General features: G+C 42.0%; 3 protein-coding genes across 8 annotated transcripts; 1 reads left to right on the forward strand and 2 right to left on the reverse strand.

Annotated features, from left to right (window-relative positions):
- Positions 1–8759: 8759 nt before the first annotated feature.
- On the forward strand, positions 8760–10241 carry LOC121781805 (UPF0496 protein At3g49070-like). The gene is made up of 3 exons (XM_042179503.1): positions 8760–8786; positions 8900–8996; positions 9200–10241. The coding sequence occupies exons 2-3, from the start codon at positions 8948–8950 to the stop codon at positions 10222–10224; spliced, it is 1074 nt and encodes a 357-aa protein (XP_042035437.1). The 5' UTR covers positions 8760–8786; positions 8900–8947; the 3' UTR covers positions 10225–10241.
- A 2069-nt stretch (positions 10242–12310) lies between these two features.
- On the reverse strand, positions 12311–15673 carry LOC121783053 (short-chain dehydrogenase TIC 32, chloroplastic-like). 6 transcript variants are annotated; one of them, XM_042181092.1, is made up of 8 exons: positions 15525–15673; positions 14882–15113; positions 14371–14450; positions 14042–14195; positions 13511–13589; positions 13006–13090; positions 12877–12923; positions 12311–12573 (listed from the first exon to the last, which is right to left on the reverse strand). In XM_042181092.1, exons 1-8 carry the CDS (start codon positions 15628–15630, stop codon positions 12403–12405), a joined length of 954 nt encoding a protein of 317 aa, XP_042037026.1. In that variant the 5' UTR covers positions 15631–15673; the 3' UTR covers positions 12311–12402. The 6 variants fall into 6 exon arrangements, with proteins under 6 accessions (XP_042037026.1, XP_042037028.1, XP_042037027.1 ...); XM_042181094.1 differs by having other exon boundaries at positions 12431–12639; XM_042181093.1 differs by having other exon boundaries at positions 12431–12684.
- Positions 15674–19984: 4311 nt separating this feature from the next.
- Positions 19985–20847, reverse strand: LOC121781781. The gene is made up of 3 exons (XM_042179469.1): positions 20833–20847; positions 20534–20725; positions 19985–20443 (listed from the first exon to the last, which is right to left on the reverse strand). The coding sequence occupies exons 1-3, from the start codon at positions 20845–20847 to the stop codon at positions 19985–19987; spliced, it is 666 nt and encodes a 221-aa protein (XP_042035403.1).
- Between the last annotated feature and the right edge of the window lie 173 nt (positions 20848–21020).

The following is a 21020-nucleotide window of genomic DNA, read 5'->3' on the forward strand; positions in this document are numbered from 1 at the left end:
CTAGACTTGCCCACGGTTCGAAAACCGGCGGTTCCGGTTCGGAACCGCCGGTTCCGGTTTTGGCGGAAGCGGAACCGGAACCGGACCGTGAGGCTATTTCACGGTTCCGGTTCCGGTTCGAAAACCGGGAGGTTCCGGTTCCGGTTCGGAACCGCCGGTTTTCCGGCGGTTTTGGCGGTTCCGGTTTTTGAACCGGCGGTTTCGCCGGTTCAATTATTATTATTTTTTTTAAATTTGAAATTTGGCTTTATACAACAAATCGGAACAAGACAATGCATAATTCAAGCACAAATAAGACGAATAAGGAGAAAATGAAATAAATTTTATTGATTTTGAGTTGTAACGGACAACGATACATTACAATTTACAATACATAAGTATACAATACAACAACATACAACAATGTAATATAATTTACAAGTGTCGTCGGCTCGTCGCCTCGTCGGACTCGGAAGGTAAATTAAAAAAAAAATGAAATGGGGGGGAAAAAGGAAAAATTGAAAAGGGCTTGAGATCAACTTAAACTTTCAAAGTTAAACTTTTCAAATTTAAGTTGAGTTGCCTACGTATCCACAATTTTATTGAGGAATCAAAGCCCACGTAGTTCTCTTACCTTGGGATCAACCCTTTTTTCTTGCAAAATGTTGCCCATTTTCTAAGCAAACACATATCAGCACGCTATATACACATTGCTGCATTTCTAATAGGGGCAATTTGATCTTCCAAAGCAATCAATGCATCTCGAACACACATAGTCAGAATATTATTCAAGTATCTAGCATGGAAAAAATTAGTACTAATAGATAGTTTGTTCTGATTTTTTCCATGCTAGATGCTTGAATAATGTTCTGACTATGTGTGTTCGAGATGCATTGATTGCTTTGGAAGATCAAATTGCCCCTATTAGAAATGCAGCAATGTGTATCAGTGTATATAGCGTGCTGATATGTGTTTGCTTAGAAAATGGGCAACATTTTGCAAGAAAAAAAGGTTGATTCCGAGAAAAAATTTCATAGATCATTCAGGATGCGGCTAAGTTGTACTTGAAGATCATTAAAATATATTCCCCATTTGATAAATATCAAATGGGGAATATATTTTAATGATCTTCAAGTACAACTTAGCCGCATCCTGAATGATCTATGAAATAGGGGGGAAAAAAAAATTTGAAAAAGGCTTGAGCTCAACTTAAACTTTCGAAGTTAAACTTTTCAAATTTAAGTTGAAGTGCCTACGTATCCACAATTTTATTGAGGAATCAAAGCCCACGTAGTTCTCTTACCTTGCTTACCTTTTTGGTCGGCAGTGCTCGCCGTTTTTGAAGAATTCGAATTTGAAATTTAAAAAAAAAAAAAAATTTGAAATTTCACAAAACCGGCGGTTTTGGCGGAAAACCGCCGGAACCGCCGGTTTCCGGGCCAAAACCGCCGGTTTCCGAAATAAAACCGCCGGTTCGGTCAACGAACCGTCTGCAAAAGCTGCTCCATTGTCGCCTCGTGCTCCGCGCCGCCTCGAAAGCCACTAAACCGGCGGTTAACCGCCGGTTTTTTCCGGTTAACCGCCGGTTAACCGCCGAAAAACCGGCGGTTCCGACCGGTTTGGAAGATCAGCACCGGCCCCCATCCCTCTGCCTCGATTTAAGCGCCGGAACCGGCGGTTCCACAGTTAACCGCCGGTTCCGAACCGTCCCGAACCGCCGGTTCGGTGACGGTTCCGGTTCGAAATATCTTGAACCTGAACCGGACCGCGAACCGAATTGCGACGGTTCCGGTTCGGGAATATTGCGCCGGTTCCGGTTCCGGAACCGGAACCGGTGGGCATGTCTACCGCCTCCTCCTCCCCTTTGATACCCCCATCCATGAATCCACGCTCCACATTGACATCGTCCATGCCCACGCTGCCGACGACACAAACCGCTCATCGGTTCGTGCGCCTCTCCCTCAGTGACGTTGTTGATGTCGACCTTGGTGCAAATTGTTGGGGTACAAACCCATCCCACATCGGTTGAGTAGGGGAAGTTGGAAGGTGTATATAATTCCTGTCCAACCCCAATTAGTTTGAGGCCTTTTGGGAGTGACCCAAAAATAAATCTGTGGGGGCTTGACCCAAAGCGGACAATATCAAACTAATGTTGCAGTCGACGATCCTAACAAGTGGTATCAGAGCCCAGGTGGCTATGGGTTGTGCCTGGATGAGCCCCGGTTAGGGTCGGGCCCAGGATGACCCAGGGGCCAGGGCTGGAACGACCCATGTTCGTGTCAACTGCGTTCCCGATGTGGTCTCGGTTTGATGTCTCGGTTTGTTGGGGTACAAACCCATCCCACATCGGATGAGTAGGGGAAGTTGGAAGGTGTATATAATTCCTGTCCAACCCCAATTAGTTTGAGGCCTTTTGGGAGTGACCCAAAAACAAATCCGTGCGGGCTTGACCCAAAGCGGACAATATCAAACTAATGTTGCAGTCGACGATCCTAACACAAATTGCCGCGCCACCTTCGCGCTCAACCTCAAAGCGCCCCTCTGGCCGCCCCCAGGGGAAGGTTGACGTCTCCGTCAGTCTACGCGAGTTGGGCTATCATGCGCTGGACCCCTACTATGCTCTTCCATGTGGGGTGGCGCCACCCAGGGATAGTTACCCGTATGTGGATCCCCCATCTGGGTACCTGGCTTACGGAGGAGCTACTCCGAGCTACGGGCAGAGCAGCTACTACGGGGAGGAGGAGAAAGTAGTAAGTTTGGGGGGATGGGCAAGGGATTGGCTGTGGGTGTGGTTGCATTGGAGGAGCATATTACTGATGACGTGGCGTATGATGTTGGTTACGATGATTAGGATTGCTAGTCGCGTTTACTCCTTTTCTGTTTTTGTTAAACAAGAAACATTTTCTTTTGTTTTCCTAATTTGATGTATATTGGATGGTTTGTGCACAATCAACCAATAAGGAAGAAGAATTTATGGAATAATCGATAAATTTGTTCAAAGTATTATGCCGTTATGCTCAAGGATATTCTTCATCAAGTTAATTTGTCAATAATTGTAAATGTTGTTATCAATGCTTGAGAATTGAAAGATGAGGAAACTTGAGAGCTCAGATGTTTTGATTCGGAATCTTATTCGATGAATGTGAATTACAGAGTGAAGAAGAAGATACAAGTGTTGTATGTGTATACAACTCAGCTAACCTTTTATGACTAACCGAATCTAATCCAACGGCTAGCATTCATCGACTAACTAATCATGCAATGGACGACACAGATTCTTCCACGGCTAACCTCCTCCAACAGTCGATTAATGAGCTTGATTAAGCTCCATGCATTCCACGCAATCAATCATCCAACAGTCTCCACCTTGATTGAATGCTCAATCTTTCTTCAGCTTGCATACGCTTACCAAGAGCTTGCATTTTTCAAACTTGTCTCTGCTCAGTGGCTTCGTCAACATATCAGCCGGATTTCATCGGTGTGCACCTTAAAAACCTTTACTTCACCTTTGTCTATGCCTTCTCTGATGAAGTGTAAACGTACGTCGATATGCTTACTCCTCTCATGATACACCTTGTGCTTTGCCAAACACAATGCGCTATTGTTGTCGCAACCAATCGAAATAGCTTGTTGCTCAAAACCAAAATCAGTAGCTATTCCTTTTAACCAATAGCTTTCTTTCACGGCTGCTGTCAAAGCCATAAACTCAGCCTCTGTAGTTGACAATGCAACTACACTTTGAAGGGTCGATTTCCAGCTTATAGCTGCTCCAAACATGGTGAACAAGTATCCGGTTTGTGATCTTCTGTTGTCAATGTTTCCCGCAAAGTCAGAATCACAATAACCAACTATTGCATCACCCTTGCACTCATCATCACCCCTGAACAATATGCCAATATCCTCAGCTCCTTTCAGATACCTCATCAGCCATTTAAGTGCCCTCCAATGCTCTCTTCCATGGTTGGCCATGTATCTACTGATCACACTTATGGAATGAGCCACATCTGGTCTCGTTGAGATCATAGCATACATGATGCTACCAACTATATTAGCAAATGGTATCTTTTGCATTTCAATTGCCTCAGCTTCTGACTTTGGTACTTGCTGCACTGACAACTTGAATTGTTGAGTCAATGGAGTTGCAACTTCCTTGATATTGTCCATTTTGAACTTTCTTAAGAGCCTCTGTACATAATCATGTTGATTCAGCCATATTAGCTTCCTCTTCCTGTCTCTGACTATGTTCATACCCAAAATCCTCTTAGCCGGACCCAAGTCCTTCATATCAAAAACTGCAGCCAAGTCATCTTTCACCAGCTGTATTTCTTTCTTACATTCTCCAGCTAGCAACATATCATCTACATAGAGTAGAAGATATGCAACAGGTGCTCCAGCTTGACTTTTGATATACACACACTCATCATACAAAGATTTCTTGAAGCCACAAGTCAGTATGTGATCATCAAATCTCTTATGCCATTGTCTACTTGCTTGTTTCAAACCATAAATGCTTCTCTTAAGCAAGCAAACTTTTCCCTCATCTCCTGGACTGATAAAACCCTCAGGTTGAGCCATATATATAGTTTCCTCAAGCTCACCATGTAAGAAAGCGGTTTTGACATCGAGTTGTTCCATTTCCCAGTTCTTCTTAGCAACCACAGCAAGCAGAATTCGAATTGAGGTGTGTTTAACAACTGGAGAAAACACTTCATTAAAGTCCACACCTTGTTCTTGTGTAAACCCTCTGGCAACCAAACGAGCCTTGAACCTGATGTGATCACCATCAGCCACTGATTCAATCTTCTTCTTGAAGATCCACTTGCAACTAACAATTTTTCTACCCTCCACCTTATCTACAAGTATCCAGGTACCATTCTTGAGTAGTGATTCGATTTCCTCCACCATAGCTAGCATCCATTTATCAGACTCAGAAGATTGAATTGCCTCTCTGTAAGAAGCTGGCTCGCTATATTCCACCTCCTCAGCAATACAGAGAGCATAAAACAACATCTCTGAATCAGAATATCTTGAGGGCTTCTTTACATCCTTTCTTCTAACTCTGTCCCTTGCAAGTTGATAATTCTCCAGATTATCTGAACCAGTTGTTGAGTCTCCTGGATCAACATCAATTCCTTTGTCATCATCCCCAGCCTCAGGTGAGGCTCCCATTGGCTCCACCTCAAGATCAGTAATCACCATCCTCTGATCAGTTTCAGATTTTGCATTAGAGAAAGGCATCTCAGACTCCCAGAATACTACATCCCTGCTAATGATAATCTTTGATTCCCTAGGTTCTGTGCACCATAACCTATATCCTTTTACCCCACTTTGGTAACCAAGCATAATACATCTCTTTGCTCTAGCTTCCAGTTTTCCTTGCTTCACATGAGCATATGCCTTGCAGCCAAAAATCCTTAATCTGGAATAATCACCAAGTGATCCATGCCATCTGTAATCAGGGATGTCACCTTCAATACTTGATGATGGACACATATTCATTAGTTTAACAGCTGTGGAGGCAGCCTCGGCCCAAAACTTTCTCTCCAGACCAGCAGAAAACAACATGCATCTTACTCTTTCAACAATAGTTCTATTTGCTCGTTCTGCCACACCATTTTGCTGTGGGTTCATAGGGACAGTTCTGTGGCGTTTGATCCCCTTTTTCTTGCAGTAGTCATCAAATTCCTTAGACAAAAACTCTAGACCGTTATCTGTTCTGAGACACTTAAGCACCAAGCCCTTTTCAAGCTCAACTTCAGAACACCAAATAGAGAACCATTTGAATGCCTCTGACTTCTCTTTGAGTATATAGATCCATATCTTCCTTGAGAAATCATCAATAATGGTCATGTAGTATCTGCCACCTCCTATGGAGTTCACTTGAGCAGGCCCCCAAAGGTCACTATGGGCATAATCTAATGGTTGAGTAGACAGATGCCTTCCCTTTTGAAATGATTGCTTCTTTGACTTTCCAAGCACACATTCTTCACACTTGAGTTGTTGCTTATCAATTTTAGTCTGCACTGCCCCCTTCCTCACCAGCTCCCTTAAACTCCCTTGAGCAGGATGTCCAAGTCTCATATGCCACAATCTTTCATCTGTGACAACAGAGTTTATCTGATCAGTGGAGATTTGTACTTCAGCCAACAGGTAATACAAACTTCCTTTCCTATCAGCCTCCATCATTGTCTTTCCTTCTCTACTGACTATCATCCTTCTACCAGAAGAGGCAAACACACACCCCTTTCTTTCAAGAAGTCCAAGGGATATCAGATTCCTTTTTACTTGAGGGATATACCGCACATCAGTAAGAGTTATCACACATCCATTTTTCATTTTCAGCTTCACAGATCCAATTCCTCTTACTTGGCAGACTTGGTTGTTGCCTAAAATGACTGATCCAGTACATTCACCCAGATCATGAAACCACAACAAATTTGAGCTCATGTGAAAGCTACAGCCTGAGTCCATAATCCAAGATCCATTAATCCCATTCTCCATTACATTAAGGATCTGATCTTCATTCATCTCATTTTCACCATCAGTGGCATTAACTAGTTTCTCACCAGTTTGTGCTTGCTTCTTCTTCCAAGCAAAGCAATCTTTCTTGAGATGACCAGGTTTCTTGCACCAATGACAAGACCTGTTTTCCTTTGGGCCATTCTGGACAGATTTCGAACCATCATGATCCTTCTTGAAGGGTTTCTTGAACTTATGCTTCTTAACGTTCAGACTTTCTGCAATAGATGGACCAGCTTCACTGCTTATACCCTCTTTGTGAAGTTCCTTTGCCCTCACAGCGGTTTGAACTTCCACAAATGTAATCGCCTTATCTCTCCCATACAACATAGCATCTCGCAATTGATCAAATGACCTAGGAAGAGCATTTAACAACATGATCGCCTTATCTTCATCTCCTATGGCAACATCAATATTCTCCAAATCGTCTATGGACTTGTTAAACTCTTCCAATTGTTCCAACACACCCTTATTCTCAAGAAATCTATATGAATATAGCCTACGCTTCATATATAACCGGTTGACCAAAGATTTCGTTAGATACAGGTCTTCTAACCTGGTGAGGATCCCTGCAGCAGTCGTCTCCTTTGCCACCTCCCGTAAGACCTTATCGGCGAGGCACAATACGATCGTGCTGTGAGCCTTGGCCTCGATCTCGGCCTGCTTCATCAAGAGCTTCTCATCTAGAACCCCCTTTTCCTTTAGATCTTTCGGCTTCGTCTCCAAAGCCGATGCAAGTCCTTGTTGTGTCAACATCGCTCGCATTTTCATCCTCCATAACGCGAAATCATTTGTACCGGTGAATTTCTCGGCTTCAAGTCGAGCTGCCATGTTCGAGACTTTTGATCCGTACCTTTGCTTCAATCACCAAATTCAGAATCTTGATTCGGTTCCGGCAGACGGCGCCAATTGTAAATGTTGTTATCAATGCTTGAGAATTGAAAGATGAGGAAACTTGAGAGCTCAGATGTTTTGATTCGGAATCTTATTCGATGAATGTGAATTACAGAGTGAAGAAGAAGATACAAGTGTTGTATGTGTATACAACTCAGCTAACCTTTTATGACTAACCGAATCTAATCCAACGGCTAGCATTCATCGACTAACTAATCATGCAATGGACGACACAGATTCTTCCACGGCTAACCTCCTCCAACAGTCGATTAATGAGCTTGATTAAGCTCCATGCATTCCACGCAATCAATCATCCAACAATAATAAAAATAAATTCTTAATCAAGGAGGTTTGGCCCATGCCCCCACCCCAAAAAAAGAGGGAAAAATCATGTAGGCAAAATATAAATATCCCCGTATAAATTAATCAAGGTCTGATAACATAGTTGCTATTTAATTGGGGGTTTTAATATATTAGACCTTATCACTTGACTGAAGGCATGTGGCATGATCTAAATTTTTTATTGAACTAAACGAGCATTATTCAAAAAGTCTAGTAACTTAAAATATGTCAGACTTCAGCATCTATTGAACTCTCCTAAATTTCATAGGCGTTCACTACGTGAAGTATTAGGTTTCATGGAATAGACGTACAAGTTAATTAGTCTCTCGTAGTACGTTGTTCGATTAGATGAATTTGGTCTGATACCTAGTCTTTGGATGACGTCTCTTATGATTAATCTTGTCTTATGAGTCTTGACCTTTCGTGTGATGTTAATTCCAGATAATTTAAGGACATCTTAATCTCAAGAATCTTGTAACCAAACCAAGGTATTGATCAAACAAATAATAGAATTATGAAGTATATGTAGTACTCCCTCTGTTCCCTCATAGTTGATGCGAAACTTTTCGGCACATAGTTTAAGAAATGAATGTTGAGTGTGCTAAATAAATAGATAAAAAAAGTAAGAAAGAGAAAAAGGTAGAGAGAATAGAGTAAAAAGTGAATACAATAGAGAGAATAAAGTAAGAGAGAGTAAAGTAAGAGAGAGATTAAAGTAACTATATATGAAAATGACTTAACTATGAGGGAACTTTCCGAAATAGAAAAATGACTCGACTATCAGAGAACGGATGGAGTACTATCATCATATAATAGTAGAATTTTATAGAGTTATGTAGAACAAAATTTAGGAACGCAATCTTTTTCCCCACATCTTTCCAAGTTTTCCTTCTAAGATACATTGAAGCAAATATTTTCTCATGCTTAACTTACTACCAATTAATTCAATACTTATAAGAAAAGTTATCCACACAATTATAAAAGGTGAAAAGTATCATTAGTCCTCTTCGATCGGTCCATGAAATCATAAATTAATCCTCTCTACCACCAAGGTATATACATTTGACGCAATTATACTCCATATATCAGTTAATTCATTCATTCAGAAGTAAATGCATGTATCAAATACTTTCTTGTTTCTCATATCTTTTTCCTCAATCAAAAGTTGGAAAAAACTAGGATACACATTCATCATAAGAGCTGATAGAGGTGGATGAAGATCAAACTTCATTCCAAAATCAAGACCTTGTTCTCATCCAATTGTAAGTTCGTTTTTTTTATACTATATAATTTCTCAATCATTTCACCTAAATACTACTACTACTACTTATCTCCAATTAGATTGGTCTTGTTGAGGTATGTACATGCATCGAAAATATGAATATCTAAAATACTTAATGAATCACTCCTCATATGATAGCTAGGGTTTGGTTATATCTGACCTATTTTATCCATGCATGGGAAGCGACCGAACCAAATGAGTCGAACCCAGAAATTTTGGACATACGCAAAGAATACGCTAAAGCTTTTCGGACGGAATCTTACACTGATTTTTGGACACACGTTCTTGCCTTAAACCGACGGCAGCTCACCCCTCACAGAAGTCTGGGCTCCAAAACAGCAGCTCGGCTGCCTTCGTACCGGCTGTTCGCGGAGAATCTCTTGGATCCGGATCAGCCCACTGTAAAACGGATCCTGAGCACGACCCGCATCCACCCAAAGATTTCACCTCTCTTGACCGACTACTTCGGCAATACCTCTTGTGCTTCTCATCTTTGCGGGCTTCTCCTCAAAGATATTAACCACATAAGGAAGAAATTCAAATCCTTGGAAGACCCATCGAAAATAAACCATTTACCCGTAGTGGTGACCCGGGTGACCTTATTCTCAAGATCCAACCCCTTCTCCTTGCTAGGCGCATCGATGAGCCGTCTCCGAGCCGTGCAAGCCGGTTGCTCCGACCTGCTCAGACAGCTCGAGTCACGTCGTGACAAGGCGCTGTTGAAGCTCCGACGCCTCGAGAAGGTGAAGCTCGGGTCAGCTCTTCTCCTGGTGGCCGTCACGGCTTCGCTGGTGGTGGTCGTGGCGGCTCATGCTTTCGTGATGCTGGTGGCCGCGCCCACCGTGATGGTGGAGCTGGCTTCGATGGAGGAGCTGGCTAGGTGGTCGGCTCAGCTGGACACGGCGGCTAAGGGGACTTACATACTGATCAGGGACTTGGACACGATAGGCCGGCTGGTGGCCCGGCTTAACAACGAGCTGGAGCGGGTGGATGGGTTGGTGCAACTGTGGGTGCAGAGAAGGGATGATGGGCTGCAAGGTAGTGAGGAAGTGGCTTGCCAGCTGAAGAAGAATAACCAGAGCTTCATGGAGCAGTTGGATGAGTTGGAAGAACATTTGTACTTGTGTTTCATGACCATAAATAGAGCCAGAAACCTTGTTCTCAAACAAATTCTGCATTCTGCCACTCTCAATTCATCACATAACTAGCCTATCAATTCATCCAATCGATATCTCACAATATTTATTCATATAACTATCATTATTTACATTACATATATATATAGTAGTAGGAGTATGTGTCAAGACAATTGCAAACATAACAATATGGAGTATCTTATTACCGCATGTTCGGTTTATAGTATTACTATCAGGTCAAAATTAGCTTGGGTTATTTGGTTAATTGCCAAGGATGGAGGGAGTATATTTCTACACATGGAGGGGGTGGATATGCTTTTTCGGCTCGTCTCAATGGTGTGAAATGCGGAGGCCGCACCACCCTCTTCGGCCTCACTGCCGCATTTGCCCCTCCTCCGCTCTATCTGGTTCTTAATCTTTCTCTCTTTTTTGGCCACCTATGATATTTTACCATGTCAATTTATTTTACATTCAATATTACCCCATATCATTATATCCTTTAATTTTTCTTTTACAGTTTAAGCAAAAATGAAGTGCATAAATCGTAATTTAATCTTCCATCTCATCTCAAACTGTATAAATATTATTAGTATATTTATAAAATTAAAGATAAAATTGGACAGGAAATAGATTAATGGATCACTACTATTTAATTTTCCTCCAATGAAAAACTATATCAATTAATTTATAAAAGATTATAACAGAACTGCATTAATAGTATTATCGTTTGAATTAGCTGGCGTAAATTATTACCAATACATTGATTCAAGTTGGTGAAATTATAAGATATGAATCATATAATTGCCAGCATTAATATTGACAGATGAAACGAGAAATGGAAGAAGCATTTATGGTTCAGTATTGCATATAATTCTGAACGGTTAATTATATTAGCCGCCGATTCAGTTTTGGAAATTGGGCAGAGCCTTCTCATACGTTATAGTACTCCGTATTAGTTTTAAACGTAAGTAGGTCCCATATTTTCACATTTATTCTTTGATAGGTTAGAAAAATCAATAAAAAATAGTTTAATTGGATAAATAACTCATCTATCTATATGATAAAAAAAATCTAAAATTATGCATTATTATCATGTTTTATCTATTCATCTTCTCTACCATGTGTGCTATAAATTTTAGAGTTAATAAATGGGGAGTAGACAAATCTTCACCAACTTCCGACGTGACAAATAAATTTTATAGTGTGTGAATAAGTTTAGGTATCAAAATGTATAGTACTACCTTTTTAAGTGTTGAGATATTCTTATGAATACATTTTATAAACATTAGGATTTAGGACAATACTATCTTACTATATAGTAGTACTACTTCGTATAATAAACACCATTTCACATCTAATAATTAATCAAGGATGTGTGGGTGAAAATAGATTATTGTGGGACTCAACTCCCACCAAAATGTTGTCTTACAACTATACCCATGAAAACTATTAAATGCAATCCCAACTACACCAAACTATACTACTACTATAAATATGTGCACATCCGCAATAATCCATTTAACAAGCCAAAAAAAACCAAATTTTAAGGTTTATTTGTAAAGATTTTTCTTGGACATGGCTCTGGTGAACTTGCAAATGGTGAGAAGAAAGTGGGAAGTATCAAAACCGTCAACACAACATATGTTAAGCCCAAAAAATTAATTGGAAGGAAAGAGTGTCAATTGGTCACGTTCGATCTTCCCTACCTCGCCTTCTACTACAACCAGAAGCTTCTCCTCTACAAAGGCGGTGACGATGGCGGCGCCGCCGTGGAGAAACTGAAAGATGGGCTGGCTGTTGTGTTAGAGGAGTTCCATCAGCTGGCTGGGAAGCTCGAGAAGGATGAGGATGGGGTGTACAAGGTGGTGTATGGCGATGATATGTAGGGTGTCGAGGTTGCCGAGGCCATGGACGTGGCGGAGCTCACGGCGGAGGAGGGCTTCTCCAGATTCAAGGAACTGTTGCCGTACAATGGAGTATTGAATTTGGAGGGGCTGCAGCGCCCCCTACTGGCGGTGCAGTTGACACTCATTTCATTTATTACATTTCTATCCTCAAAGTATTACATGAATTAAATTCCTTAAGCAGTGAGTTAGTGTGACTCCTCTTAATCATAATGAATGCTATGATTGAATTTACTTTCATTTTAGATCTAGGGTAGATATAGAATGCTATATTTTCTCACTAACATGATCCAAAAGTAACCAAACAGATAATTATTCTCTACAAAATATAACACAAAGTTCTAGACTAAGTTGTAGATTTGTCTATGAGGTTATTGGTGAAGTTCCATAGCTTTCTGGCCAGATCTTGATCTTTAGCTTGCAAGCTTGTCTCAGCCAAGTTACAGTCAGCATAGTATTTCCCAGTCATGCCTTTAACATCTGGATGCAATGCGACGTAGCATGTTGTTGCTGCTCCCTGCAATTCATTCAAGACGAACATGCCAAATGTCGATAATTGGAGGCTTTCTTGCACAGGTCACCACTGTCCAAATTTGTATGGTGCTAAAATTCATAACCAGATTGAAAACTGCGGATTTTATCAGAAGACAGTGACACATTTGGACCACCAATGCATATATATACACACACACTACCATGCTCAAAGTGGGGTTTTGAAGTAAACAGCACTATTTCATTATGTTTTACAGCCATCTCAAGAGCCTAAACTTACTTCAAAAGAAAGATAAACATGACTGTTCTTGCTAATGAAGTAAAATACCTGGTGAACATCTTTCATCACGTGCTTACCAAGAGCTGCAACAAGACCTGAACTAACCAAAAGAGAAAAGAATTAGATCGGATACTTAACAGTTATATAAGATGAATTAACTGGACAAGAAGATATTACCATTTAAAAAGCTGTAGTGACGGAAAAGATTTGTGGCAATTGCTCCGGGATGAAGGGAGTTAGCTGTTATTTGCACATTTTCTTCCTTCAAAAAAAGAATGAGACATGAATGAGAGTTGCTATGTTAGGCACATTTGGAAAAATAAAACTTGTGGATGCAAAAATGGGATAAACAAATTTCCTGAATGAATGTATTGCATGTTAATTATTAAAATCATCTTCAGTCACCAACGTAATTGAGTCAAACATATTTGTAGCTTCTACGCTTTAAAAGACACAGTCAAGCATGTTAAGAATATAACTAAATAAGGCACCTATCCACATGTGTCATGGCATGCCCACTAGAAAGGTTGAGATTTTATGATCAGGTAGCTACAAGGAATGCCTTCTAATATCTCGAGAAAAAAATATCTTGCGAGCTTCTTCATCCACTGTTGTGAGGATGGGAAATAGCCATTTATTTATATGAAGATCAGCTGACAAAAAACTTTTCGTCAACCAATACCTTCAAACGCCTAGCAAGTTCATTAGCATGCAGCACGTTAGCAAGCTTTGATTGTCCATAAGCAGATAGGCTGTTGTACCTGTACATCACCACATGCATCATTTCTTGAGACTGGAAATAATAACACTGGTAAATCTAAGGGTTCTTTGAACATGTTCATAGATATATGTTGGTACTTCTTGGATTTCCCATTTTTATCAGTCTATGAACTGAGAGGAAACTTTTTCTCAAAAAATATCGGAACTCCCAACCTGCTGCAGAGATAAAGGAAAAAACTCTTTCCCAAAACTTCTAGGCTATATCAAGACTTAATTTTCTTTATCAAATATCAACCTTTTTAGGATATACCGATATGAATTAAATGCATTACAAATGGGAAGCCTCAATTTACAGAAGTGCACAAACCTCTCATAGTCTCATTCATTATATTTATGGCCAATGCATCTTGAATGCAGTATAATACTTATCACACCAAGAAAAACAGACTTGCAATAGATATATAAAATAGATTTCTGCTGTTTAAGAGCATACCCTGATTCATCATTAATTTTATCAAAACGGATTCCTTCATTGTATGGAAATTTGTGCCTTCGGGAAGAGACATTTATGATCCTTCCTTCATGCTTACACTTATCAGCAGTTTTCTTCATGGTTTCCAGCAACAAATTTGTCAAGAGGAAATGTCCTGCAAAAAGACATAACTTGAGTGCTGTCATCTAATACAAATACTTTAATAGGAATGTAACTCTTAATAACTTATAATTCTTTGTCAATCAGCAATCATCAACCTGTATCCTATTGAAATCAAAATTTTAACTAATTTCAGTCCATGATATACGTTGAGTGCTGAAAGTTCTTGCCTACATGGTTTGTTGCAAACTGCAGCTCTATGTTTTCTTCTGAAAGCATGAAAGGTGTTGCCATAATGCCAGCATTGTTTCTAGCAAAAAGAAAAACAAGGAGACACCTTAAACGTAAAAGGTAATTATAAATCGTTTGAACCATTACCCAAAAGAATGAGCCAAGGACTTAGTAAATAATGCCCAGAAAAGAGAGATATTCAGTATGTTTAGTAAATACAGGTGAAGTTTGTCTTGTGTTGCCATCGTGGTCTTATCTAGTGAGCATTATTAGTAGTTAAAGTAAAGTTGCTTGAACCTTATTAAGCTCATTAGACTTTGGAACCTAACATGGTCCAAAAATTCTTGGAAAACAAAAGTTAAACATATTAGGCGAAGGAACCTTAGATGGTATTAGCACACATATAATAGTTACTACTAAGATATATCTATGAGATCAAAGAGAATATAAACGCAAATTGCGTTACAAAATCCAAGCTATCAATATATATATGTGAGTAATGATACTAACACTAGCACATTTAAAGGAAGGCCCAAAGAATTGAAATTTGACGCAAAATTCCTGATTGATGTCATAGAACTGAGGTCCAACTCCATTGCATCAAGTTTTGCATATGGAACTTGTTTGATGATTGCTTCCTTAGATCGATGACCCGCACCGACATTTCTAACTCCCATAATGACATGTACACCGCGCAAGGCAAGTACCCTCGCAGTTTCAGCCCCAATACCACTTGAAGCTCCTGTAAACAGAGAGAGGCAAGGCTAGGTCATGAATTGACTTCGCACAAGATATGATAATACACAACAAATTACAATTGATGCTCTGATTTCCTTATCTGTGATATAAATAGATCTTATAAACTGATCAAAAATAGCTTCAATCCACCGATGTCATCTAATCTGCTTACCCGTGATTCGAAACTCCAACAATCAAATTAGAACTTTGCATATTAAAAAGGGAACAAGGAAAAATATTCTCTTTCCTAGGAAGAAAGCAGAAATTGAAATAAATTCACTGGTATCTTTGCAAAGGGAATTGAATATTTAAGTTTCAGCAGATTAAATTAGCTCGAATATATAATACTATCAAGTAACAAATTATAATGAGATAGACGCATAATAGTAGAAATACAGAGGTAAAAATGAGTAACCTGTAACAATGGCGGAGAGACCGGAGCCATCAATTCCTTGGGTTACTTGCTCCGCCGTGGAGGTGGCATAAAAGCCAAAGGGCCCTTTATTGCTGAAGAACCACATTTTCTTTCTCACGGCATAACACTGATAGATTGCAAAACCGGATATTAAGACCATCTCCAATTAGAGCATCTCCAATAGGTTAGGACGTCAAATAGCCCTCAAATAGCCTTCACACTGCCACATCATCAGCACTACAATTCTCCTGCCACATCAGCTTGCCACATCAACTAGACATCAAATAGCCCTCACATAGCCTTCACACTACCTATCCACATCACTAATAACAATTATATAATTTAATTTGCACTCGTATCAACATACGAAATTTAATTTACGAGACAAATACGGAAAATTCGAATAATAATATTAAAATTTAAAAAGTACATTAATTTTTTTAAAAAAAGTACAATAATTAAAAAAATTACATTTAAAAAATTACATAAATTTACATAAAAACTAACGCCTTGCAATCCTCCGCGCCCACAACTCTTCAACTAAATCCTTTTGCAGTCGAATATGAGCCTCCGTCTGACGCATGTCGGCATGTGCTTGGAGGGCTTCTTCATCGTGCGGTACCCCACCTCGTACGTTGGCGGTGGTGACGCCGTGGCTTGGACCTGCTTCATTATCGTCGGTGGCCCAATCAGTCAGTTGTACACCTTCATCTTCGACGATCATGTTGTGCATGATAATAAAGACGTACATTATATCAGCAATGCAGTCGACATGCCACAAACGCGTTGGTCCCTTAACTGCAGCCCATCGAGCTTGAAGCACACCAAATGCGCGCTCCACGTCCTTTCGCGCCGACTCCTGCCGCGTCGCAAAGTAGGCCTTCTTCGGATCTGATGCGCACCGGATCGTCTTCACAAAGACGGGCCACCTAGGGTATATCCCATCCGCCAAGTAGTAGCATATCATGCTGGTTGCCGTTGGAGAAAAAACTGATGGCCGGACCGACGCCCTGGCACTGCTCGTTGAAAAGGGGCGACGAGTTGAGGACGTTTAGGTCGTTGTTCGAACCGGCTATCCCAAAATACGCATGCCAAATCCACAACCGGTAATCAGCCACGACCTCGAGGATCATCGTGGGATTTTTTCCCTTGTAGCCGGTCGTGTAAAACCCCTTCCAGGCAGCGGGACAGTTCTTCCATTCCCAATGCATACAATCTATGCTGCCTAGCATTCCCGGGAACCCGTGCTGATCCCCGTGCATCCGCAGCAGATTCCGGCAATCTTCGGGGGTAGGCTTTCGGAGATACTGATCACCGAATACTTCGATCATGCCCTGGCAGAAATACTTCATACATTCGATGGCAGTCGTCTCACCGATGTGGAGGTATTCGTCCCACATGTCTGCCGCGGTGCCGTAGGCCAACTGTCTGATTGCCGCAGTGCACTTTTGAATAGGGGTGTGGCCGGGTCTGCCAGCCGCATCGTGCCTGAAGCGGAAATACAGATATCGCTGCACCAATGCGTTAACAATACGCATAAATAAGTCCCGCCTCATCCTAAAACGACGCCTGAAATGGTTGGCGTCAAAACGCGGCTCCTCTGCGAAGTAATCTGTGAACAGGCGCTGATGTGCAGCTTCATGATCACGATGCACCACTTGTCGACGGTGGACAACTGGTCGTGGGCGAGGTGCCGCCGGCTGCATATAACTCTGCATCCATCGATCAACCTCACGGCTCGTATAGGCATCTAGCTCTTCGTTCATCATACGCTCGTACTCATCCGCATCCCCACCATTACCACCAGCATTACTCATTTCTTAAATTGATCTTGAACAGAGAGTAAGGTAGAGAGAATACTCGTTAAAACAAGTGGTGCGAATGAAAATGAGGTTCAACGCGCGTATATATAGTGTTTTCGAATTTTTTTTTTTTAAATCCGACGCCGGTTTGGCGCCGATCCGGGACGCACAATGGCCCAATCAGTCAGTTGTACACCTTCATCTTCGACGATCATGTTGTGCATGATAATAAAGACGTACATTATATCAGCAATGCAGTCGACATGCCACAAACGCGTTGGTCCCTTAACTGCAGCCCATCGAGCTTGAAGCACACCAAATGCGCGCTCCACGTCCTTTCGCGCCGACTCCTGCCGCGTCGCAAAGTAGGCCTTCTTCGGATCTGATGCGCACCGGATCGTCTTCACAAAGACGGGCCACCTAGGGTATATCCCATCCGCCAAGTAGTAGCATATCATGCTGGTTGCCGTTGGAGAAAAAACTGATGGCCGGACCGACGCCCTGGCACTGCTCGTTGAAAAGGGGCGACGAGTTGAGGACGTTTAGGTCGTTGTTCGAACCGGCTATCCCAAAATACGCATGCCAAATCCACAACCGGTAATCAGCCACGACCTCGAGGATCATCGTGGGATTTTTTCCCTTGTAGCCGGTCGTGTAAAACCCCTTCCAGGCAGCGGGACAGTTCTTCCATTCCCAATGCATACAATCTATGCTGCCTAGCATTCCCGGGAACCCGTGCTGATCCCCGTGCATCCGCAGCAGATTCCGGCAATCTTCGGGGGTAGGCTTTCGGAGATACTGATCACCGAATACTTCGATCATGCCCTGGCAGAAATACTTCATACATTCGATGGCAGTCGTCTCACCGATGTGGAGGTATTCGTCCCACATGTCTGCCGCGGTGCCGTAGGCCAACTGTCTGATTGCCGCAGTGCACTTTTGAATAGGGGTGTGGCCGGGTCTGCCAGCCGCATCGTGCCTGAAGCGGAAATACAGATATCGCTGCACCAATGCGTTAACAATACGCATAAATAAGTCCCGCCTCATCCTAAAACGACGCCTGAAATGGTTGGCGTCAAAACGCGGCTCCTCTGCGAAGTAATCTGTGAACAGGCGCTGATGTGCAGCTTCATGATCACGATGCACCACTTGTCGACGGTGGACAACTGGTCGTGGGCGAGGTGCCGCCGGCTGCATATAACTCTGCATCCATCGATCAACCTCACGGCTCGTATAGGCATCTAGCTCTTCGTTCATCATACGCTCGTACTCATCCGCATCCCCACCATTACCACCAGCATTACTCATTTCTTAAATTGATCTTGAACAGAGAGTAAGGTAGAGAGAATACTCGTTAAAACAAGTGGTGCGAATGAAAATGAGGTTCAACGCGCGTATATATAGTGTTTTCGAATTTTTTTTTTTTAAATCCGACGCCGGTTTGGCGCCGATCCGGGACGCACAATGGCGCCCGTGAGGATCGGCGTCGGAACCGGCGTCAGCGCGGGAATCGGCATGGCGACGCCGATTTTGACGCCGATTTCGCCGACGCCGGTTCCAATGGTTCGGCGTCAAACCGGCGTCGGCGAAAAATCGGCGTCGCGGTGGTGACGCCGGTTATTGGAGATGCTCTTATAACAAGCCATAGGTTAGCCACAACTCCTCCTGCCACATCATCAGTACTTAAAAACTCCTCCTGTCACATCATCAGGACAAACAACTGGACAAGCAATAGACTAGCAATACAATAAACAAAATTATAAAAAATAAATAATTATCAATCACACAAAATACGGAATTAAATTTACGACACATATACGAGAAAATTCAATAATAACATTTAAATTTTAAAAAAGTATTGAGTGCCGCGGCGGCATCCAAATCGACCCGCATACTTTCGAGCTTTGAGTGAAGAAACCTCTTCTCCACGGGTCAGTTGCCGCCTTCCAGTCTGAGCCCGCGTTTGTTTCGAAAATTAAATAAATAAAAAAATAAAAAATCGATTGTCCGATTGCTCGCCGATCGGGAGCCTGCAATGGCGGCCAGTCGATCGGCGAGCGCCCGAAAATCAGCGTGCGCTCGCCCTTTTTCTCGCCGATTTTCCTCTCGCCGGCTGCAATGGTTCGGCGAGCGGACAGGCCAGCCGATTGGAATCGGCTAGCCGGTCCGGATGCTCTAACAACCCTTGATAGCGTGGGCCCTTCTTCTAATCCACTTTTTAAAAATATTCATTTTCAATGTTCTTTTTCATCACATAAAATGGCTACTTAGTTTTAAATTTTTAATATTGCTGTGAACTAGACTTTAATTTTTAATACTATGATCCAACAGGTTCTATTGTTTTATATTTTATAAGTTTGTTGTAAATCCATGAAACCCAAACATAATTATAATATTCAATTAATTAATTTAATGGAGTAGTAGTACAAAACAACAAATTATGTAGTTTAATCTAGTTCTAGTAGTATTTAAAAAAAATCTCACTATAACAATCCTTCCCTCAACTGAAAATGATGATGATGAAATGAAATTAACTAGATGAAGAAAGTAGAAACACTGTAATTAATGAAATGTGTGGTAAACGAAAAGAGAGATGGAAGGAATTATAAAATCTGCTAATCAAATGGAAGTATACTAAGAAAACAGAATATGCCGAATTTAATTAGGTTTGATGTGAGATGATTGGTAGTAAATCCTGAAGGCCTTGGGCAGATAAACAGGCAGCAAAAACCCAAACAAATTGAAGCACCAAAACGCCATGTTGGCGACCGCCAGAGCTCTCCCCACATACAGCCTCCTCGCACTCCCCTCATACCTCCCGTCCGCCTTCCAGATCTCGCCTCTAATCCAGTCCACGATCGTGAAGATCCGCCGCGAATTGTAGAAAACCGGCACAAACACGCGGATCGGCAGCGAGAATCCGCCGGAGAACGACAACCCCTCCACAAAGACTTGGCTCGCCAGGAGGAACACGTGCGGCGCGGCGGCCTTGATCCCCTCCTTATCCCCTTCGAATACGCCCTCGAATATGTAGGCGATAGGGAGGAAGAGGCCGATCGCGGCCCCCGCGGCCACGTAGAGGCTGAGGAGCTTGTTGCTCTCTCCGAAGACAAAGGGCTAGGCCGAGATCGGGGGGAAGGCGGTTTTGGAGATGAAGTATATGTAGACGAGGGTGAATAGGACGAAGGCCAGGTCCTCGGGGCTCACCATGCCGCTGGCGGAGAGGACGACGCCGATTGCCAGGGCGTTGAGCTGGCGGAAGGTGAAGAGGCCGGAGGGTTTTCCCGCGGGGTTGAGAGCGGCGTTGGCGGTTTCGGGGTGGTTGTGGTCTTCGCTCGGGAGTGTTATGTCGCCGATGGACCGATTCCGCCCGACATGATTGGTTAATGAGAATTGTTGCTGAGCAAATATGGATTTTTTTTACACACACAGAGTGTGCATGCGAGGTTTTGTATCCGTTGCATACGTGGCACTTGTTGAGCAATTTATGAAATAATTCACCCAACCATAATGGAATACATTTATATGTATTGACTAGTATTTATCTGTATTAACAAAACTAATATTGACCCATATTATTGTCACATCACAAGTAGGGCCATTAGTTTGCATGATAAGTAAATCTTTGGAATGAAATACTGATTCAAATGTGATTCTAATAATATACGTAATCATGTTAATAAGGGCGATATTT

This window comes from Salvia splendens, chromosome 20 (genome assembly GCF_004379255.2).
Source record: "Salvia splendens isolate huo1 chromosome 20, SspV2, whole genome shotgun sequence".
In the NCBI taxonomy this organism is placed as follows: domain Eukaryota; kingdom Viridiplantae; phylum Streptophyta; class Magnoliopsida; order Lamiales; family Lamiaceae; genus Salvia; species Salvia splendens.